Source organism: Salvelinus namaycush, chromosome 37 (genome assembly GCF_016432855.1).
Source record: "Salvelinus namaycush isolate Seneca chromosome 37, SaNama_1.0, whole genome shotgun sequence".
NCBI lineage: Eukaryota > Metazoa > Chordata > Actinopteri > Salmoniformes > Salmonidae > Salvelinus > Salvelinus namaycush.
In genome coordinates this window covers 7,709,843-7,734,588 of record NC_052343.1, presented here as the reverse complement: position 1 = coordinate 7,734,588, position 24,746 = coordinate 7,709,843, and the positions used below count along the sequence as shown (strand labels likewise).

Here is a 24,746-nt window from a genome sequence, read left to right as displayed (position 1 = left end):
ACCAGTGGTTCAATGTTTCTCTATATGACATGGGACAGCAGCGATGGCTGTGCATGTGTGATTATGAGGTGTGTGTATGTGATAGTTTGTGTGTTTTTTTGTTAGTCAGTGTGCGTCACCTGATAGGTTAGTCTACCAGGTGATGCACTAATAATTAGGCTACCATATGTGACCTCTAAAAAATAGCTTTAAAAACATTTGTTTTCAATGTTGTTTGGGTGATAGCATCGTTGAAGCAGTGGTCAGGCATTCAACACATGAAAAGCATTGAATTACTTTACACTGGAATGGACCAGAGGTTGTATTCTTTTATAGACGGCTAGCTCCATTTGGAATGAAAGGGGTATACATTTGTATCATATGTGAAGTATTTGATTAAACACGTTTAAACATGTACATAGTCAAATATAAGTCATTACAACATAATACAACAAATGTATGTTATTCATTGTGAATTAGACAATGCGGTACAAAGATTGAAAATAAACGTGCTCCATAACATATTCACACCCCTACTGGCTATGGAACAGTCCGATCCGGAGGCCAGCATCTGACTGTCCGTACAATGAGCTGTCGTGTGGGTTTTACTTATTTCCCCTCTCTCCTCCCCCTCTATATCTTTCTGACCCTAAGCAATTTGTGAACGTTGATGGTATTGCAGCCAAAATAGTTACCAACCAAACAAATTGTTGTTCTGTGTGTGGCACCGTTTTTATTTTCGAAAGAGTGCTACCTACCCGGTGCGTTTCCAGCGTTTTCCATTTGGAAATAGGGGTAGTCTGCGCGCGCTGGTGAGCAACTAGAGTGACTCAACCAAGTTTCCCTTCTGTCTGAGGAATGAGTATACATACGGTCGGGAGAGGACGAGCCGAAAAGCGCACGATTGAATGAATAAAATGCAAAGCAAAGACCTCGACACCGATTTGGTGGGAAATGCGTTGCCTGAAGCAATATGTAAGTGACCTATTATTTTATTTCACGCGCGTTGAAACGTTTGTTGTTCGACCTGTCAATGAATTCGAGGGTTTTCTGGTGGCCTTTCTCACGTTTCTCACGTATCTCCCGACAAAGCTTTTTTATCGAATGACCGTCATACCGGTAATTTGCACGGTCGCTGTGCGTGTGAATGTGACATTGTTTGAGATCAAACGAGTTTAATTTCTTCTCATCTGTATCATTGTTAGGCTATGTGTGGAGTAGTCTAATAAGGGATATTTCCACGCTATAAACGTGTAACAACACATGTGATGATTTGTCTAAATGTTGATTATTAGCCTAGTCAAAAGGAAGGAAATAGAGGAAGAAGAGCTATACATTCACCACATTCACAAACAATTCATAATAGCATAGGCTAGTCCGGGTTGATTTCCGTCCAAAAAGGCTCCACAATACAGCCTAGTCTACTTCCACAATACAGCCTAGTCTACTGCCACACTGTTAATTCTTCTCTAATCCGTATGACAACAACAACACATGAGAATATGCTGGGTTTAAATCATTGGATTTTCCTCAACAGGTTTCTCAACAAATGTATGACTAGTGTCTCTAACAGCCTGACCCAAACACTGTCCATTCGATCAAAACTGAATTAATAATAATTAATACAGCGCGCTTGATGAGGTAAATCGGTGCCCCCCCCCCCCCCATGTTTACATTATGAGGTCAACGGTCTGGCATCCTTTCCGTTTTCCCCTCAACCGGCTTATCACATGAGCACCCATCAACCGGATAATGAACGGCTTCTGTTCTGTGCCATTTGATCTTGACTAGCCCAGTTCTAATGCAAGGGATTCATGGTTCATATATCTTTAATCCAGGTGGCTTCTGATCTGTAAATGAATACACATGAGTACTGTGATTTAGCCTACTGAGATTAGATGCCCTTTAATCAGAAGTGCAGAGCCACAGTGCAGGCAGGAGCCAACTTCATCATCTGGCAAGATTGATTTATTTACTCTTGAAGTCCTATGATTTTATATGTGCAAATTACAATCTGTGACTGTGTTGTCCCGGAGAGCTAGTGTTCACGGACAAAGTTATCCACTGGATATCATAAACAGTATTCTGTCAGTGGGCTTTTGCATAAGAGTGTTTAACAGTGACCGGTCAAAACGGATGTGGCAGGAGTATGAGTGCAATTGTGCATTCCCTTCGGGTACACACACACACACGCATGCACACACACACACACACACACACACACACCATAACCCTGTATTTGTCAGATGAGAGATGATCAGAGTAGCATGGATTGTCGCGTTGTTCGGGATATGCCTCCTCGCCTCTATGGCTTTTCATGTGTCATCATAATGCATAAGGACTATTATGAAGTATAATTATGAGTGAGTGAAAGACTTTTAGACTGAAGACCAGAGCACAGCCATTGATGTCATCCAGTTAAGAGAGTGTCAATGCCTATTTTAATGTTCCACTTCACACAGCCAGATAAGCAGCTCTATTTGAATACATGAATGTAGGTTTATTGTGAAATAGAGGACAATGCACTTTCTCTCTGAATCAGACATACCCGATAATCACCAGGCCCTATTTTGTGTAATAGCCTGTTGGCCAATTACCTCTGTGTGAGTAATAACACTCCCAGTAAAGAATAAAGCGGCTGGGGGTGGATAGGTAAGATCCTCAAAACGAAACCTCCCCAGAAGGAAGATGGAATTACCCAGATTCTCAGGCAATTCATGAGAGGTTGTGTAGTTGTGTCATAATGCAGATGAGGTGATGTTCACTGGTTAGAACTGAGGTTGTCTCAGAGCTAGAACCATTGCATTGATCCATTACCCTGCTCTGCTAGTAGGACAAACACACACACACCATGGACAACAGTGTCCAACCAAGAGCTTCCTTGCTACTTCCTGTGGGCTGCTGGATGGGTGTGTTGTTACTTGTTTTGGCTGAGATTCATAAGAATGGAGCTCCACCCTGTTGACCATGGAAACCTTGACCAGACCCTGCTGTATCTATCTAGCAGCTATGCCATTGATAGCCTGGTGCCAGATCTGTTTGTGTGGTCTTGCCAGCCTCATATAGTCATTGGATGACAATGACAATAGGAGTTGGCTTCAGCACACACCAATCTGGCTATGTCATTGAAGGCCGTGTCCAGGAGACGCGCCATCCTCATTATGTGCACTGTAGCCTACAGAATTCTTCTTATATGATGTCCGCCCCTTGACAACGAGCAGAAGTTGTTTCTGAAGCTGTCTGGAATGATTCACGAGGAACATGTTACATGAGCTAAAAATGTAACAAAGCGACAACTCAATACGCGCTGCCCTCTCTGACTGATGCAGTGGGGCTGCTGTAGTAGTCTCTTTAGTCCGGCCCAGGCATTGTGGAATTCTGCCTCAGTCAGGACCGTCATGACATCTTCTAATCCTTATTTTCTTTAGGACTGTGTTCCAAATGGCACCCTATTTCCTATGTAGTGCACTATAGGGCTCTGGTCAAAAGTAGGGTACTATATAGGGAATATTTGGGACGCAACCTAGATTTGCATTCAGGCACTCGCCCCTCTGAGCTCTCCTTCTCTCTGCACCGCCAGTCCGCCACTCGTTCCATGCCCTTGGAGTCGGCAATCATTTGGTCTTTCTCTCTAATCTGTTCTCTGTTGTTAACCTGCAAATCTGAGGCAGGCTGACTGGAATCAAGAGCTTTCTTTCTTTTTCGTGGCTAACTATACCATTGCTAGTGCACTCTAACCATGACACACACAAACGCCCTTGAACGCACTCACGTGTACGCACGCACGCACACACGCACACACACACACACAGACAGAGTATGCTCTACCCATCAGAGAGGGCTATAAAAATAACACTTGTCTGAAATGGTTACTGTAGACATCACAGACAGTACAGGATGTATCATATAGAATGCAGGCCTTCTGAATAACTTGTCAGGTACCTGTGAGGAGCAAAGTGAAGAGAAGCCATCTTGACATGTGAACTCTTTAGGCAGATCATGTGAATATCGATGTGTTTCGTACTGGCATTGTCACGTTCTGACCATAGTTCTTTTGTATTTTCTTTGTTTTAGTGTGGTCAGGGCGTGAGTTGGGTGGGTTATCTATGTTTTGTGTTTCTGTGTTGGTTTTCTCGTTTTGGCCTCAATCAGAGGCAGGTGTTAGTCATTGTCTCTGATTGGGAACCATATTTATGTAGCCTGTTTTCTGTTGGGTTTTGTGGGTGGTTATTTTCAGTCTTTGTGTGTCTGCACCAGACAGAACTGTTTTCGGTTGTTTCTTTGTTGTTTTGTTATTCAGTGTTCAGTTTTGATTATTATTAAATATCATGAACACTTACCACGCTGCACCTTGGTCCTCACCTTCTTCCACCGACGACAGCCGTTACAGGCATGTTCTGATATTTACTGTAAATGTCAAGTGTGTAACTGCACAGCTAATGGTAACTGCCTATAAACTAGTTGAGGGTCGGCCATAGTGTCACAGTTTAGGCCTACTTTAAATCTTAACGTGTGTAATATTGGGTCACGCACTTGCTGATGCACTGTAATGGTCAATATATCTAACCAACAGATCAATGAACTTCAAGGTCAATACTGTTTGTTGTGCGTTTATTCCAAATGGCACTATACATGTAAGTTGCCTCATTAATCAATGGCAAATATTGCTGTGACTGTACTTGCATTGTTATGGAGATATTTGAGCCTAGTTGAGCGAGAGTGTCTTCTGCCTAAAGCTTCATAGCTTGTTCACTGAGTTCCATGTTGTAGCCTACTGTTACTAACCCTAGTTTGTACAAACACGCTCGTCATCCTGGAGGATGAAGAGTCTCAGCAGACTGACAGGGAAACAAATTGTAGCGTCTGACAGGACTTTTTCTATTGTGTAACCCCGTCAGCGAGCCCAAGTTCCACCAGCCCTGTCAGGCTATCAGGCCTGCAGTGAACAGGATCACTCAGCTAGCTACGCAGGCACAGCTTCAGCTGCAGGAGCTGCTCTTACGTAATTAGGAGAATATGTGAATTGTGAAGCCAGTGTCCAGTTTTCTGGAGAGAAAGCTGCATTAGTGAGTATATTTGTGAATTAGTTAGAGATTGGTGGGCTAGGAGTCTCACGTTGACACACTTTCCAGTAGTGATGCACCGATATGACATTTTTGCCCGATACCGATATCCAATATTTTCCTTGCCAAAAAAAACGATACCGATAATTAATATTTAACATTTTTGCGGCCGTTTAAGCATTCATTGGGGTGGCAGGTAGCCTAGTGGTTAGAGCATTGGGCCAGTAACCGAAAGGTTGCTGGATCGAATCCCCGAGCTGACAAGGTAAAAATCTGTCGTTCTGCCCCTGAACAAGGCAGTTAACCCACTGTTCCCCGGTAGGTTACACACAGACACACACACACCACACTGACCAAAATGTTATTTTGTTGGCATTTACGTATGTCCCCATTACCTGTAAAACATAATCAAACCTATTTCTTTCATTAGCTTGCTGTGCTGTTTCATTGTTCATTTGTTCAGTCATTTCATTCTCAACCAGGATTTCTATGGAACGCCGTTTGGGTCTTTGCATGTCAAAAAAGATACACGTCAAATAACACTAGTAGACTGAAATAAGCTTGTTGACCAATCAGGACCTGAATATGACTGCACATCACATAATAATTTAACGTGTTCATAATTTTTTTTACATAGTTATTACACATTGATTACACTATCACTCGCATTTCATATGTCTGGTGAAGTTGTCTGACTGGATGTGTCACACTGGATGTGTCTGACGCACCTCCAGTGCTGGTCATAAAAAAAGCTAGCTAGCTCATGGATGCAAACAATGTTCTTCCCCCAAAAAATAGCAAAACGACAATCTGTTTCAGTAGCTATAGTTAACTAGCTAACTATATAGCTAGGTGTCATCATCTAAAATAACCCTAATTTATAATGAAGCAAGCCACAATAAGGATTAGCCACAATAGTGGACTTTGCGGTTAGCCTTCAAAATAAAAGTATGTAATTGACAGTGATACAAATGAATACAAATAGTAGAATTATGCTATAATTTAATAGATCATGCTAAACAAGGTTGGAATGTTGTTATATAAAATCAGCAAATGACAATAATTTGTTAATTTTACCAAAATCTGTTGAAATCACACTGGATGTATTATACTTTAGAATTGCATTGGGGGCATAGTTATTTCACTGTACAGCCTTACCTATGGATTGTGGATCAATGACATGGAGTATCAGTCTACTAAAGTTCTGTTATACTCACAGACATAATTTTAACAGTTTTAGAAACTTTAGAGTTTTTTCTATCCAAATCTACCAATTATATGCATATCCTAGCTTCTGGGCCTGAGTACACGCAAAGCCCCAAACGGCGTTCCATAATATGTCGTGAAGCTAACAGCAGGGACGCTAATACTGTGTTACTCCGGTAGGGCAACATCTGAAAAATAGCCCACTTGGTAACGTTAGTGTGTACCGGTGCTCGACCAGTCGCGAAAGCCAACATCACCCACGACAGAGAACGGTTGATTGTCAAGGGCAATGAATTCCATTATCTTGCCGTTAATGGATTTCGCCTTTGAGTTGTCTCGCTGAAATGTTCTTACTCTTTCAAATGACTGCTAGACTTGTTGACTGCTCGATCCACACAGCAGACATTGTAGGCTAGGTTAGGAATGCTGTGTTGCACGTGTAGTGCAACATTTTACGTGGCGTCATTACGTCATGTACCTACGTTACATATGTATGCATGTCAGCTTTGACATCAGTTTTTCACATCGGCGTTAAACCTGACATCGGACCGATACCGATGTTGTCATTTTTAGCTAATATCGTCCGATTCTGATATGTTCACCAATATATCGTGCATCCCTACTTTCCAGGCTTTTTCCACTCAGCTTTTTCAGAACGAACGTGAGAAAGATGGAAATTGAGGTTCGTGGACTGGAAACCAATGGCTTCTAAGATTTGGCAAATTTGCAGGTTCACATGTAAGAAAAGTCCACATGTCCACAACCTCACTTTCACATGTGGAATTGCATGTTCACAAAAATCGAATATCAAACTTGCAATTCCACACGTGAAAGGGATGTAAAAGTTTTTCACATATGAAACTGCAAGTTAGATTTTTACAAGTCATTGTTTTTCACATGTGAACTTGCAATTCCACATGAGAAAGTGAAAATCCAATTTTCAGTTTCACATGTAAGAAAACTCCAATGTTTGTAAACAAAGAAAATGTAAACAAACACTGTATAGTATAGCAAGGAAATACTTTTTAAATGCGAGAGCAAATTAATTGTAAATGGATGCAACATTTTCTATTTCAGTTTTTTTTTTTAATGTATGAGCAACTAAGTTAAACGCCTTCCTTTTTCCTGCAATTTGACTTATCTTTGGTTATGTTACCCTGGCCTTTGCTTTTCCTGCTTTTTTTCTAGTTGCAAGTTGTGGTACATTCCTTTCAGCAACACCCTGCATCCCACTGCTGGTTTCCTTCTGAAGCTCAACAGGGTTGGTTCTGGTCAGCCCTGGACTGGAGAAACTTTACACATTTCTGAAAAACATGTTTTTTTCCACCTGATTTAAAAAAATATATATGTGTAAGGGTGATCACAAATGTAAACATTGCTGTCGTATAGAGATGTAGCCTAAGATTGGTCTTCTAGCAACATTTCAGGTGTCAGATTTGATATATAGGGTCATATTTGTGGGGATGTGATCATCTTACCGATCATCTTGGGCTTCTAACAATGTCATTGTTGGATCAACTTGTTTCGCATAACTTTCCTCAGAAAATACTTCATTTCAAATGGACAAATGGATATTACCATACATTATTCCTGCATAGTTTTGAATGAGTCAGCGAGTGGATGAGACCATGTAGACCAGGGGTGGGCAAACTTTTTGGATCGAGGGCCACATCAGGATTTTGAAATTCAACGGAGGGACTCATTTTTTAGGGGACCAATTGTTTGTTAAAGTGAATTTGCTGGGGCCTCCCGAGTGGCGCAGCGGCCTAAGGCATTTCATTTGATTTTAGAATTCTTGTATTTATTGTGTCCCGCGGGCCGGATTGAAGTGCCGTACTTTGCCCCCCCCCCCCCCCCCCCCCCCCCTTGATGTAGACTGCATCCTACTATAGCCTAGTTGTTGCAGTGTTCCTTCGCTTCATCAACATCAAAGCTGGTCTAGAAAATACGTGTTTTTGCTGCTGTGTGTGTCGATGAGCTTCCGGCTAGCACAGAAATAATTCATCCTCTGAAGATTTCAATTTGCTCGCAGAGTGAGATTTCAAAAGGGGGCCCATTTTTCAATCTCTTGATTTGAGGGAGGACGAGAGAGATGGCGAGCAAATAGAATGTCTTGTTCGTTATATAATCTCATTTATCATTTCACTCCTCTGTTTTATCATCTCATTTATTTATTAGCGGTTACAGTGCAGAAGGAAGACCCACCGGAAGGATGAAGGCTCTATATCCAGTATAATCCAGTTAATTCCATATGAATGGTTCTTCTACCCAAGATTACGTTGCCAATCAAATGCCTCGTTTCCCAACATATTAATCGGGTTTACTTTTTGGGAAGAATTAAAAAGTATTTGCATGGTTAAAAGGATTAGGCAAATCCTAAATCCCCTATAGAATTTGGAAATAAAATCAGCAGAATAAGGAGAAGGCTTTGCTTTGCTATCCTATTTAAGAGGTATGGCTCGTTGCTCGAATGCTGATGGAAAGGGTTACCCTTCTAAGTTTGTAGTATAGGAACAGGAGTTTTCCAGACCACTCAACCTAACCAGGGAAAACTCTGGGCCCTAGTAATGCTGGTATGTTGTTGGTGCAGGAGGGAGGATGATTTAGAAGGATAGGGTTCGGAAGTAGTTCTCCTCTCCCACATGTTCAAAAAGGCCCTGCTCTGCAAAATGCACAGACAAGGTGGGTTTTGAATGAGGACGGGAGAGAAAGAAGAAAAGAGAGGGAGAGGCCACGGAGTGACAGAAGTCATGCCAGATTCGTAGTGTTTGGAGTCAGGTCTTTAAACAACAGGCAAGTCTGTGTAGCTAGAGAGTCTAATGTTCTTCCAATGCTAACAATGTTTGGGTGGCATTTCTCTCTTTCTTCCGGTGCACGGGCCTCCCTGTTTGTGTGTTCGCGCGTGCTAGCGGGTGTGTGTGTGCGCGCTTATGTGTATGTTTTCAGCGTGGTGTTTCTCCCTCAGAGGAAGAGTTTCAATGAGGGAGGAGAAGAGGTAAAGAAGAGGCAAAGAGATGGGGGAGAAGAGGTAGAGAGAGAAGAAGGAGAGCTCAGTGATAAGATATCTTCACCAGGGCTAAACTTCCGAATCCCCACACATAGAGATAGCATCATGTCAGCTATGGTCCCCTCTACAGCACCCAGCTGGTGTAAATCACACCATTCACACTTACCTCAGACACTGACTTCTCACAGGGGAGTGGAGCCCTCTAGCCCACCTCACTGGAAACCAGCACTCAAACTGTGCAAACTCTAAGGTTCCATAATATTTTATCAGGCTGTGTGTGGATATTTAAGTGTTTTTGACTGAATTAATCAGACGCAGCTTCTGTTCATTTTTGTGAACTTTTGACCCCACTTAAGGTAACGACTAAGCGTTGTTATATTTAGCTGATAATAGGTTTTATCGATGCACTTTTGTGGAATTCCCGCCTCCGACACGGTCAAAGGTAAACAAAAACATAAATGTTTAGAGTGAAAATGGCGGAAATAGTTACCTTTCAACCTTTTATGCTCTGAATTTTGCTGCCAGAACTAGAACCGATCATTGTTTATGTTAATTCGGGAGCAAGACCATTGCTTTTGAAATGAATGTGATCGTTTTTGTCGCCCATGCTTATGATGTTAATTTGGTCTTTTAATTAAGCACTTAAGTTGTATGCGTATTCATGCGCATTCACAGCCCCGTTAAATATGTTATTAGTCACGCTTTTAACAGGGCCTGGCAGTTGGGGTAGCCTCTTCAATCCCTTTGGTCTTCCCCACATAATACTAGCCTTCTGAAATAGGAGACCATTGATGTTTCAGATGGTTCCAGACCTATCGCTGGACCTTTAACTCCAAAGCTCCAGGTATAGTGATTAAAGGCTAATAGCAGATGACAACGAAGTGCTTTGAAGTAAATTGAGTGGCTGAGTTAAATGTAACATACAATCTAATACAAACAGCTAATTTATGGCGGAGTGGTTCCCTATAAAGTAATGGTAATTGCTGTATACATCCAGGTTTGTAAATGTAGATCGTCTGAAGAGCTCATGCATTCATGAATTTGTCATCCAAAACATTGGACAAACACTGTAGTAAGGTCTCGACAGTGTGCTACACAGAAATTTCAAACCAAAAGGACACAGAGAGGAAGTGACCGAATACCAGAGCCACATGCTCTCTAATAGCTGACCGCCTGACCCCTCCCTCTCAAAACACGAGGGGCCCTGAAACGCACACATCAGCTATTTACAAACCTTCCTCTTTTTAATTCTCTCTTCCCACCCCCTCATTCTCTCTCTCTATCTCTGTCACTCCTCAGTAACTTCAGAATAACTCTGAGCCCATGGCGTGGTGCCGTGGCCTAATTATATCACCAAACAGCTGTACCCCACTTCCCTGACTAGGTCGTTGCTGAATGCGAAGGGGTATGGTAAGAAACTAGCTCTGAGCTCCATAGCTGATTCCTATCCTGCCATTTCCTCTCCTCTCAAAATAGCCCAGACAGGCTGCTCTGTGCTATCTTGGTCTTCTTAAAGTCCCAGTCACCAGACCCAGGCCCTGTTCAGCTAAAGGAATTGGTACTGTTCTTATAAGCCACCTCAATGTGTTCTCCCCCCTGCACCGATCAGAAAGATCATTTGGTGGTGGTGGCCATCTTGTCAGAAATATCTTGAACCAAAGGTTGTGGTAGTCGTTTATTGGTTTATAAAGCACTTTGAACTTAACCTCTGACTGTCCACCAAGTGTCCTGTTGTACTATTGATCCACAGGTTCATAGTCCCGAACCTTGGCTCCATGGAAGATAGTTGCCATGCTTGTCATTGCAGTAAACTGTCCTAAAATAGTCATAAGTTTCACTAGCCTCCCATGTTGTGGATGATGGAGGCTGTACACCAGGGCTATTCAACCATATTCTTACAGGGGCCAGATTTGAAAACGTTTTTTTTTTACAAGGGGGCCAGACATTTTCTACATGAGATTACTCTTCCTAAGACCGGTATAAAAAAACGATGCACTAGCACAATTATAATCTTATTAAGCACTTTTATTCAAATTAAATGTTGCTAAAAGTTCACTTGAAGTGCTTTAAGATTAGCCTTATTCAGTGCATCAAATTGTTGAAATAATGGAACACATTTGTACTTATAACACAGGTCAACTGCATCACATTAAATCATTTCTACTTTCCTGTCCGTTTTACATGCTCTGATGGGCTGTAACTGGTATGTTGGGTGATATGTATTGACAGCACTTAATGGGCAGGACTACAGGAAAAACATTTCTCTCATTGGAGAATATTGATCAAGGGCTCCTTTTGGCACTAAACCTCACATTTTTGCAGGACATTTTGAAGAACCATTTTTGGTTCCTAGTAGAATCCTTTTGGCTCCAGGTAGAACCCTTTTGAGTTCCATGTAAAAACCCTTTCCACAGAGGGTTCTTCATGGAACATAAAATGGTTTCTACCTGGAACCAAAAAGGGTTCTCCTATGGGGACAGCCAAATAACCCTTTTGGAACCTTTTTTTCTAAGGGTCTAGGCCTTGAGAGAGTACACATTACTCTTATGGTCTGTTGTGTTCTTGTGGAAGCTATAATTAGAGCTCTTGCCATTATGCGGAGAATCTCTGAACAGTTGGGTGGGACCTTAAAAACCCGAACACTATACAGTAACGAACAAGGACTTTTGGACTCCTTTAGTGTATATTCGGTGTTGAGACTGTTCACGTGATTACTGCTGGATGGAACCTGATGTTGTTTGCCTGAAGTAATGGCCCTGAAAAGGACTATGTTTGAACGAAACAACCTCCGTCATCCTCCCACCTACAGTACCTCAGGCAGGAACACACATAGTCCCAGACACCTCCAGCATCTGTCAACAATGTCATAATGACACGAAATGACACCAATAGTGGTGCCTGGTTTTCATCAGTGTACGATCTAGCTACAGTATATGCAAGCTTGTGGAATTTAGCGTTGTAGTCCGGTTTTCCACAGAGAAACAGTTTGAACCAGCTCTTTTGTTCATCTCTCTGTCTGCTGGCTCCAAATCACTGCTAACCCTCTGGGAGAGTATAGGAATTTTGGCTGTGTCAATCGTTGGGGATGTACAGAGAGAAGAGGAATAGCAGATAGCAGAGATGTTCAATGCAGTTTTGTCATGACTAACCAGCCATCCAGGCACAGCTGGGTTTTGTAGTGGCCATCTGGCCAACAACAAGGTCATGCGATTGAAGTCTCTATTGTAAGCATGACTGTTTAAACTGTATCTGATTATCTGATGTAAACCCCCTTTATCTACCAGTTAAGTCTCTAATAGGGCTGTGTTGGGCTTGGAATGTAATGTTATGGTAATTTCACTATTGCATTACTCTTTGTTACTGTTTTTTCATTTCCTTTCCCTTTTCATTTATTTTTCGTATTGTTTTTGATACGTCCATTTTGTATGTTACCCAGTCAGTCACTACTCACTCCTAGAACAGCGTTGTCAATGAAATCCCTGCTAGTCAGGTACATCTTGAGGTCCGTCTTCAAACGCTCCATTAAATATTGACTGTTCAATTAAGGGGACTTTGGCACAATCAGTTGAGTTTGTTTGTAGAGGGTTTGTACACATCGAAACTTAAATCCACACCATTTACAGCTACTAAACAGTTACTCCTCCTAGCTAATGCCCCGTCCCGCCTCTGTGTAAACGCGTTGTGACAGGGGTGTATTTGGTGCCATGAGGCCACCTCTCATAGACCAGTGGAGGATTAATCTGGGCTGCTGCTCCCAACCCCCATGGGGGGGTTGAAGCAGGTTGCCATGGCTGACTGCTGGATAGAGTGCTCCGTTATGAATGGATGGCAGCCAAGCTGCATGGACCAGATATCCAGTTGAGGGTGGCTTGAGTGTGAAGGTCCTATCACTCCCTATTACTGCTGGGTATCTCAACCAATCAAATACTTGTGTGTGTGTGTGTGTGTATGTGTGCTGGGCATTTCATCACCACAATGGCTTTGAAAAGAATGACAGAGCTTGGGAGGAAAGCAGTTAGCAAAATGCCAGACACAAGCAAGCAATTATATTTTGTGGAGTTAAAAAGTAACCTGAAATGTTGTGTTGATTGTGCTAATGCAGAATGAAACTGTGTGCACGTGAATTAGCGATTTATCTGTTATCTATTTCTCTCTCACACCCATCGTCGCTTGAACTCTAGGAACTTGAAAACAAAGTACAAATACACTCATTTCGCAGCCTGGCAAGCCCGATAGTTGGAACTTTCAACACACACACACACACACACACACACACACACACACACACACACACACACACACACACACACACACACACACACACACACACAGTGAGAGCCTTCTGGCGCAGAATTGGTTGTTGTTGTTTACACTGCTCTTCCAATTTGTCTGGGGCCCCTCCATAGCCCCTTACATCACCCCATCCGGGGTGAGAGTGTGGGGGCCGAGAGAGGAGTGAGGGGGGTGACGGTGAGGTAATTCATTAGTTCCCTGTTCCATTCAAATGAGATGCAGACCTATTCTCTTGCGGCCTCCCGAGTTCCTCTACTCTTTTTCGGAGCAGCCCTTTTCCCTTTCCACTCTCTGATTTCACGGTTCGGGACCCGATGCTGTTTCCTACACTGTTGTTTGCCTCATTTCCATTTTGCAAGAGAACCAAGAGAGAGTTCCCACCCTGTTTACTCAGTGCTCTTTTTCTGGCAAGTTTGGTTTGAAGTCTATTTTTATTCTTGGGCTTCTATTTTGCGAGTCAGTTCCAAGTCCACATATCACTAGCCCAGATTTATTACCGGTGGTTGTCTTGCTGTGCTCGGTCCTATTTTGCCTGGTTTGGCAGGAGACGGGAAGAGAGATGTGCTTGAGAGAGCAATGCTTGGATCTATGAATATTTCCTTCCCTCCCTGTCCTATATTTCCATCATGTCCTGGGCCATGCCAGTGCCCATGATAATACCCGGGATTTGATGTTTGGGTGCAGATGAGTGACCGGCTGTGTTTGTATCTGATCTAATTGGTTGATGTCCTGGGACCAGGATCTACATGGGTTTTACCCATGTGCTTTGCTGTGGATAGCGGATATGGATATATGTTTTCTTGATAAATCCTATGGTCATTGTTTGGCGTGGCATAGGAGTTGGCATGGCACTAAAGACGGCACAAACAGATCTGGGACCAGGCTAGGGGACTCCTTAGTTTCACATTCCCATTGCCTTATGTGATGGTTTGCTTCCAAAGACAAAATCTCTTCTCAGCTGTAATTGAGTAATGTTTTTGGGAGTACTTTTTGTCCTACATTGGAGTTTGAGTCAGATGTTTGCGTTGTGGATGAGACAACATCATTGCTCTTTGTTCCTCAATGACTGCATGATGACGCCGCCTCACAATCTCACAATCACATGAGCCGGAGTTTGAAGAACAGGTAGCCAACAGACAGGGTGTGGAACACACACGCACACACACACACACACACACACATACACACATATATACACACATATATACACACACACACATATATACATATATACACATATATACACACACACACACATACACACATATATACACACACACACACACACACACACACGCACACACACACACACACACACACACACACACACAAACACACACAGTCCGAATTCCCCACTTTTTACAACCGCCAGGGCCTCAGGCACCCAGATTGGCACAGCTGATTTAGGCAGTTACTTAAGGCCTGAGTGAACAGTGTTGAGATATGAAATACCTTACATTCTAAAGGGATCAACTTATCAAGGACACAATCATAACATGTTTATTTTTTTCTGTTTGATGGCATTTGCAGCTTTCATATGTATTTTGGGCTTTGAAAATAGAAGCAGGCATGCATAAATGTTTTTTGTATTTTTTGATTGTCAGACCTTGGTTGCCTTTTCTGTCATTTTTTATCAAAGATATCACATCAGTCATTTTTATGTGAAGTGCTTTGATTTGAGACATTTATTTGGTATGACTCACTCACATTAATGGAATTGGAATTGCTGACATTTTCAGTTGTAATGTTGCCATTTTCTGTTATCTCAGTGGCCTCCGCAGCTACTATATGCAGCCGTTTTCCCAGTCAGACCATGATATGGAAAGCCACTTAGAAGAGGAAGAGCAGTGAATGTACAGCTCTGGACCTCTTTAAACAGACCAAACCTCTGTATTCTGATACCAGAGGTGGAGCCCCTAGTGGCCAGTGATTTTAATGCAGGTAAACTGAAATCTGTCTTACCTCATTTGTACCAGCATGTCACCTGTGCAACTAGAGGTGAAAAACCTCCAGATCACCTTTACTCCACACACAGAAACACAAAGCTCTCCCTTGCCCTCCTCCATTTGGCAAATCTGATCATAACTCTATCTGATTCCTTCTTACAAGCAAAAACTCAAACAGGAAGTACTTGTGACTCGCTCAATACGGAAGTGGTCCGATGAACCAGATGCTAAGCTACAGGACTGTTTCGCTATAACAGACTGGAATATGTTCCGGTAACATTGAGGAGTTTATCACATCAGTCACCGGCTTCATTAATAAGTGCATCGACGACGTCGCCCCCACAGTGACTGTACGTACATATCCCAATCAGAAGCCATGTATTACAGGTGACATCCGCACTGAGCTAAACGCTACAGCTGCCACTTTCAAGGAGCGGGACACTAATCCGGGCACTTATAAGAAATCCCGCTACGACCTCCGACGTGCCATCAAACAGTCAAAATGTCAATACAGGACTAAGATCTAATCCTACTACGCCAGCTGTAATACTCGTCGGATGTGGCAGGGCTTGCAAACTATCATGGATTACAAAGGGAAACCCAGCCACGAGCTGCCCAATGAAGTGAGCCTACCAGATGAGCTAAATTCCTTCTATGCTCTCTTCGAGGCAAGCAACACTGAACCATGCCTGAGTGCACCAGCTGTTCCGGACGATTGTGTGATCTCACTTTCTGTAGCCGATGTAAGAACTTTAAACAGGTTAACATTCACAAGGCAGCGGGGCCAGACGGATTACCAGGACACGTACTTAGAGCATGCGCTGACCAGCTGGCAATTGTTTTCACTGATATTTTCAACCTCTCCCTGACCCAGTCTGTAAAACCTACATGTTTCAAGCAGACCACCATAGTCCCCGTGTCCAAGAACATCATGGTAACCTGTCTAAATGACTATCACCCCGTAGCACTCACAGCAATGAAATGTTTTGAAAGGCTGGTCATGGCTCACATCAACACCATCATCCCAGACACCAAAGACCTACTCCAATTCGCATGTCGCCCCAACAGATCCACAGATGACGCAATCTCTATTGCACTCCATACTGCCCTCTCCCACCTGGACAAAAGGAACACCTATGTGAGAATGCTGCTCATTGACTATAGCTCAGTGTTCAACACCATAGTGCCCTCCAAGCTCATCACTAAGCTAAGGACCCTGGGTCTGAACACCTCTCTCCGCACAACTCCGACACCATCATTAAGTTTGCGGATGACACGACGGTGGTTGGCCTGATCACCAATGACGATGAGACAGCCTATAGGGAGGATGTTAGTGACCTGGCAGTGTGGTGCCAGGACAACAACCTCTCCATCAACGTCAGCAAGACAAAGGAGCTGATCGTGGACTACAGGAAATGTAGGGGCCGAGCACACCTCCATCCACATTGACGGGACTGTGGTGAAGAGGGTCGAGAGCTTCTAGTTCCTCGGTGTCCACATCAGTAAGGACTTAACATGGTCCACACACTCCTACACAGCCGTGAAGTAGGCACGACAACGCCACTTCCCCCTCAGGAGGCTGAAAAGATTTGGCATGGGCCTTCAGATCCAGTTCTACAGGTGCACCATGGAGATTATCTTGACTGTCTGCATCACCGCTAGGTATGGCAACTGGTTGGCATCCGACTGCAAGGCGCTACAGTGCAATATTCCCTCTAATTATTTTAGGCACTGAACAAATTTCAGGTCTGCTGAGTAGGGCTGGGTGATAAATCAATATCAATAATTATCGAGGTAATTACTTCCCTCAATAACGACATAAAAACGTTGAGATTCATTTTCGATAATGTCGATATAGAATAATTAGGTACAGCAGTTCATTTCACCTCTGTGACGCATATGCACTTGGAGAGATATACGCCCACTAAAAACCACTTAGCACCTCGATTGATGGAGTAGCCATTATTAACCACTAAATGAGTGATGTAGGTGAAAACAGTGGCAGTGATAGCCATGGAGAAGGAGCAGCTTCCAACGAAGAAATTATTGATAAAAAGGGTTAAACTGTTTCAGTAATTTGGAAGTGGTTTGGCTTTTTGAAGTCCGACAGAGAGCAGAGCAATGTTCGGGTCAAATTGTGCCGTAGACAGGTGGCTACGTAGTCTGGTAATACGACAAACCTCTTTCAACATCTGAAGCAAAATCCCTCTTTGAAACATGCAGGAAGTTTGAGTTTGTGCCACGGTATTGATAAATGCCCCTCAAGCACCAGCCAATCTAGGGATGTTTGCCCGAAGCAGTCAACACTGACAGCGTTTATGCCCTACAAGCAAACATCGAAAACACAAAGACATCACAAATGCTATTATGCATTGCATTGCTATGGACATGCTACCAATTAGCACAGTCGAAAAAGAAGGTTTCAAGAGGCTTATCAATTTAATTGACCCCAGGTACATTGCCCCCTGGCCGCAAACATGGAACAATTTTGCTTGTGACCTTTATTTAACTAGACAAGTCAGTTAAGAACAACTTCTTATTTACAATGATGGCCTATCGGGGAACAGTGGCTTAATTGCCTTGTTCAGGGGTAGAACGACAGATTTTTACCTTGTCAGCTCGGGGATTCGATCCAGCAACCTTTCGGTTACATGCCCAACGCTCTAACCACGGTTTGTTCAGGCATTCTTGAGTTGGAAGCAGATATGCACCTTTTAAACATTATTTGATTTATATTGTGATAATTATCGTTATCGAATGAAAAAATATATAGATATTGTGATATTTATTTGCCATATCGCCCAGCCCTACTGCTGAGTGCAAAAACTTGAACATTGTGAAAATTCTGTGCCAACTTCCAGCGTGCGTTTACTGTGAACACTGAGGCTGTACCCACCTTAAGTTACAGTTTTAACAGTGGCCTGGTAGGCTGCTGTGGCTATTTGATCACAATGTAGGCCTACCAAAGTGACCTACCATCAAAAACAATGGAGAAAAATGCATCCCATAACATTTTAACATGGAAATAGCTGTTATATCATTCATCCTACAGCAGCAGCCAATGTGTGGTGTTCAATGTTGGCCTACATTCCTTAAGACTTAAAAAAAACATGCAGGGCTTGACATTAACCTGTTTATCCACTTGTCCTTCAGACAAGGATGTGACAGAAAATGTTGTTGTGTTGTTTGATGCAAAAAACACTTTACAAAATACAATGCATTATTATTCAGACAAATCATGCTACCCTATTCCTATTGGCTACGTAGCTTATTCAAGCCTGTCTCAAAATACTGCACTGCCCCTTTAAGACAATAAAAAGCTCTTTACCTGACTCATTTTTTAAAGATGTCTAGACATGCACATGTTTTGGGCTCTTGTAGGAAGCAATCACTCCCCTATTGCTGACTACAAATGATCTATACCTGGGTTAATATTTCACTAACTAGCAAAGGATATGAACACAATGTGCATACGTTGCTACATGCAGCTTTTGCTTTGATCTCAAAACAAGCTCATCTACTCACGACCGCTCATACTGTAAACACAGTCCAGTTCAAAGTAAATGGCACAGATCCATATATGGCAATGGTCTATTTGCATTATAGGCCTACTGCAGCTCTGATTGGTTATGCCGCACCGGTCTGAGTAGAGTACGGGCTGAGTAGTGCGTGTCAATGCAATAGAATTCTACTCCGATGCGTTCTGCCTACAACAAAATATCGTGCATAGTTAGTTTTGTTTCAGTAGGCTGCACTGAAAATGGCTAATATTGCGTTGTTTCAATCACAATTGCCACAGTAAAGGGAAACGTTGATAGTGTTAACTTCTTATGGCTGCAAGGCCGACGTCGGTACACTTATGACAACAGCCAGCTCAAGTGCAGGGCGCGAAATTCAAAATATATATTTCTTTAAATATTTAACTTTCACACATTAACAAGTCCAATACAGCATATGAAAGGTACACATCTTGTGAATCCAGCCAACATGTCCGATTTTTAAAACGTTTTACAGCGAAAACACCACGTATATTTATGTTAGCTCACCACCAAATACAAAAAAGGACAGACATTTTTCACAGCACAGGTAGCATGCACAAAGCCAACCTAACTAACCAAGAACCAACCAAACTAACCAACAAACAACTTCATCAGATGACAGTCTTATAACATGTTATTCAATAAATCTGTTTTGTTCGAAAAATGTGCATATTTCAGGTATAAATCATAGTTTACATTGCAGCTACAATCAGAAATTGCACCGAAAGCAGACAGAATAATTACAGACACCAACGCCAAATAACTAAATACTCATCATAAAACATTTCTGAAAAATACATAGTGTACATCAATTGAAAGACAGGCATCTTGTGATTCCAGACAATATTTCCGATTTATCAAGTGTTTTACAGCGAAAACACAATATAGCGTTATATTAGCTTACCACAATAGCCAAAAACACAAGCAATTTCCCAGTAGCAAAAGTAAGCGATCGTAACAAACAAGCAAAAGATATATAATTTTTGACTAACCTTGATTTTCTTCCTCAGATGACAGTCCTATAACATCAGGTTATACATACACTTATGTTTTGTTCGAAAATGTGCATATTTAGAGCTGAAATCAATGGTTACACATTGTGCTAACTTAGCTACTTTTTCCCACTACGTCCGGATTTTTCCTGACACTTTTTCTGACACACATATTCTGACCAAATAGCTATTCATAAACATAACTAAAAAATACATGTTGTATAGGAAATGATAGATCCATTAGTTCTTAATGAAATCGCAGTGTTAGAATTCTAAAAATAACTTCATTACGATATGCAGCTTCGGTATAGCTAGAGTACCCAAACGTTGGGCGCCCACGACTAGTTCACATGTACGACAGATATATGAAATAGCATCATAAAATGTTTCTTACTTTTGCTGATCTTTCATCAGAATGTTGGACAAGGTGTCCTTTGTCCAGAACAATCGTTGTTTGGATTTAGAACGGCAACTTTCCCTCTTGATTTAGCACGCGCACTAGCCAAGTGGCACGGATCTCTCCATCGTCAACAAAGTCAGAGAACGGAACACGGCAAAACTCCCGAAAAAATTTCAATAATCTGATTAAACTATATTGAAAAAACATACTTTACGATGATATGGTCACATGTATCAAATAAAATCAAAGCCGGAGATAGTAGTCGTCCATAACGGCAGCTAAACAGAAGGCAATCCCACTGTCCACCTCGCGCTCCCCAGAGTACCGGAAATGAGGGACACGTCATACAAAGAGCTTGAATTCCACTTCAGACCAAGATAAACACTAAATTTCTTCTCTCACAGCCTCTTGACATCCAGGGGAAGGTCTATGAAGTGCACGTAGACTCTTACGTATCATGCCCATTTATAGGCAGGAAGAAGAACAGAGCCTCGATTTCAGACTTTCCACTTCCTGGTCAGGAAGTTTGTGCCAAATGAGTTCTGTTTGACTCACAGATATAATTCAAACGGTTTTAGAAACTAGAGAGTGTTTTCTATCCAATAGTAATAATAATATGCATATTGTACGAGCAAGAATTGAGTACGAGGCCGTTTGAAATGGGCACCTTTAATCAGAGCTACTCAATACTGCCCCTGCAGCCATAAAAAGTTAACAGGAAAAACTCTAGAACAGTGGTCAACAACCTTTTCTGAGGCAAGATCACTTTCTGAGTCAAAATGCAAGCCGAGATCTATAGCTCAGATTTTTTTATAACATGACTTAATAAACGTAAGCCTATACAACATTAACCGATTAAAAACATCACTGTAGCAATGAGGTTTGTGCAGTAAGCAATAAGCCCAATACATTACCACCTCATATTGGCTTTGCTTGAATTGCCCTTCCAATGCATTGTTGTTTGGTACATTTAAAAAAATATATATTTCAAAATTTGAAGTAGGCTATATGATCACACCGGTAATAGATCCGTTGTTGTATTACTTGTGAGGCACAGCTGAGTGAGCATACATTTAAATCATTTGCTTTTTGTTTTTATTTTACTGGGCTGATGGTGCCTGTATCTGATGGTCAGTCTCAGTAGAGGGAGAGAGCAGCAGACTGAAGGTTCGCCTCTTAACGTCCCTACGCTTTCCCTTTCCTCCACTGACACTGACCAAAAGGGGACGCCACACCGTGTTCCAGCTGATGGCGAAACTCGAGTCGCACCGCATTATTTGGTCGTTGTTGTTACTCCTATGAACAGAGAAAGTGAAATATTCCTTGATATTAAAAAAGACCCAAGCCGCTAATACTAACAACAACGCAAGCCTATAGATACACGTTCCTACTCATTCATTACTGCTGCAGTGCTTGTTGTAGCGCTGAGTGGAAATAGGAAGAATGAGCATTTTGTAGCTGATAAAAGTGTTGAATACAAAGTGTTGACAGTGCTGAGTAAGAACTTAAACATGAACTCACTCATAAAAACAGCAGCTCTTTGCTGTATTCGTTGACAGTCTCTCTCTAGTCATGGTTTTAAACGTTTTGAAATATCACAGTATCAATTTTGCTGTAGCTTTCTTTTATGCCTGCTACGTTATTGCAGACACGGTAATCTGAGCCATCCGATTGGTCAGCGTTAGGCCTATAGTGCACTTGATTTGCTCCCTGGGCCTGCAAGGAAGGCAGAGTTTGTACCTTCAGACACATGAAATGGTTAAAAATGGCAACAGTTCGCGTACCCGGCACGCAGGGCAGCTGAATCGGGTGCACCTACCGCTAACAGCCCAAGATGGATAAAACAAAATAGGAACACGAGGCTTTATTTTTTTACAGAAATATTTGCCAATGTTCTAAGAATGCCTTGTAGATCGACCGGTTGGCGACCACTGCTCTAGAAAGTTGAGTGAAGTTCAATATCGTGCTTCGCTCTGTGGGCTGATACAGTCTTCGAGGCTACTGCACACGTGCGCAGCTTAGAGGGAACATTGCTAGAGTGCGTACGGCCCAGTATATATCACTTCTATACCAGGCGGTGTCAGAGAAAGGCCCAAACAATTGTCAAAGACTCCAGCCACCCAAGTAATAGACTGTTCTCTCTGCTACTGCACAGCAAGCGGTACTGATGCACCAAGTCTGGAACCAACAGGACCTTGAACAGCCTCTACCCCCCCAAGCCATAAGACTGCTAAATAGTTAGTCCGGGTAGCTTTTGGTAAACTATTTATCTATCTGCACAGACCCTTTTTGCACTCTTTTGACTCATCACATATGCTGTGGCTGCTGTTTACTATCTATCCTGTTGCCTAGTGACTTTAGCTTATCCCTAACTACAGTGCATTCAGACCCCTTGACTTTTCCCACATTTTGTTATGTTACAGCCTTATTCTAAAAAAAAAAAAAAAAAATTCAATTGTTTTTTTCCCTCATCAATCCACACACAATACCCCATAATGACAAAGCAAAAACAGGTTTGTAGAAATGTTTGCAAATGTGTAAAAAAGAACATTCAGCGATATAGTATTAGCACTACCTTGCCCTGAGCATGCACATTTGGGCACTGGTCTCTCCCTCGAGAGCTTTTGTGGTCCCTTGCAGATATAGGCTTGGCTTAGTTAGCATCCCATAAATAATTGAGGTGATTGGAAAAGGCTATTTAACGTAGAGCTCTACATAGCTTATTTTGGAACCACAACACTCCTCAGTCCTCTCCTCTACCTCCGACAGGAAGACACGGTGAGACAAATTAGAGCTGCTCTGCTGCCCGTTGATTCTTAACGTGTCATTTAAGATAAGACGAGACGTAAGATTTAATTCAATGAGTATGGTTGTTTGTGTGTAATACGAGCGTACCTATGTGATTTTCTGTTTTTTTTGTTGCGGTGTTTGTATTGGGTTGTGAGTGTTACTGTAGCTTTCCTGTCTTATGTGTCTTGCAGGGATATACACACATAAGACACTGTTTGACACACGCTGGGCACGGGGGACACAGAGGGCCTAGATAGATAGGTCATGGAGTACATGGCAGACACACAGACAGACGGCGTGAACTGGACACCCAGTGTACAGGACCAGCATGCCTCAGATTCCTGATGCTTGTCTGTCCAACCTTCTAGGCCCTGGCCTGGCCTGCTGACCCCTCTGCTTTTCACTGTTTGTCTATATATACCCATTGCAGACCTGGGCTCAAATACTATTCGAAAGCATTTCAAATACTTTAGCTGTGTTTGATTGAGCTTGACTGGCACAATGGGACCATTTTAGAATAGTCGAAACAAGTGCAAAAACTGCCCATCGTGCACTCCAGGCAGGCTGAAGCAAATTCTCAAAGTATTTGAACGATTTCAAATAGTATTTGAACCCAGGTTTGATAGAAAGTAGCGACCCCTCAACATGGAAATCTGCAGTGTCATAGTGTTCATTATTTAGACTGATTCTAGTGGCACTTCTCGGGGTCTGTGCAAAGGCGGCTGTTAGAGTGGTAGGAACACTCCAAGTAGCATAAAAACGCATTAAGTCGGTGTGTGTGTGTGTGTGTGTGTGTGTGTGTGTGTGTGTGTGTGTGTGTGTGTGTGTGTGTGTGTGTGTGTGTGTGTGTGTGTGCGCGCGCGCACCTGTGTAAAATGCTGTTATCGAGCATTGAATTGCACTGTAAATGCTTTGCCTTGTTCTCTCGTTTTATCGAGTCTCCCTCAATGATATACTGTGCCAAAGGGATTTTCCGTGTTGAGTAGAGAGGTGGCTGTGGAAAAGTGTCAGAGTGGTGGCTATGGATTGATTTATGCAACATGTATTATGAATAATGTAAATGGTGACCGCCTTGTAAAAAGGGAGAAAGGCTCTCTCATGGGTTTTGACTGTAGGTTCTCCCAGGGTAGAAAGATTCAGGGGAGACATTACAGTACTGTGAAGGTAGTGGCGAAAAGGGAGTGCTTCAAGGTACTGTGTTTGGTCTCTTCAAAATGTAGAGAGACCAAACAAAGAAGGTGCCTATCGCTCACTCAACAGAGTTTCAGTTTATTCTGTGAGTAATAACGTGACTGAATGATTGTGAAACAGTTATTTCGAAGACAATTCGCACTTGAAAACACACCGGTTGGACAGCAGTGTCTTACCTCATAACATGCTTATTGCATTCCCTTTTTAGAAGTTGTTTTAGATGTGTTTACGCTCAGATGACTTGGGTCGCTGTCCGACGCCAGAAGGAAGCATTTGAATGGTTACTCGACAGTAAATCAAGTAATGGTTATGTCGGAATTCATTGAGTACATCTGTGCAA

General features: G+C 42.4%; 1 protein-coding gene across 10 annotated transcripts in view; it reads left to right on the top strand.

Moving 5' to 3' along the window:
• Nucleotides 1-542: 542 nt before the first annotated feature.
• LOC120031251 (MAP7 domain-containing protein 1-like) overlaps nucleotides 543-24,746 on the top strand; it is a 65,236-nt gene continuing 41,032 nt past the window's right edge. For all 10 annotated transcript variants that reach the window (XM_038976923.1, XM_038976921.1, XM_038976920.1 and 7 more), the window contains exon 1: nucleotides 543-954. In XM_038976923.1, the coding sequence (XP_038832851.1) occupies nucleotides 888-954 (67 nt within the window). In that variant the 5' untranslated portion in view covers nucleotides 543-887. The remainder of the gene's footprint in view (nucleotides 955-24,746) is intronic.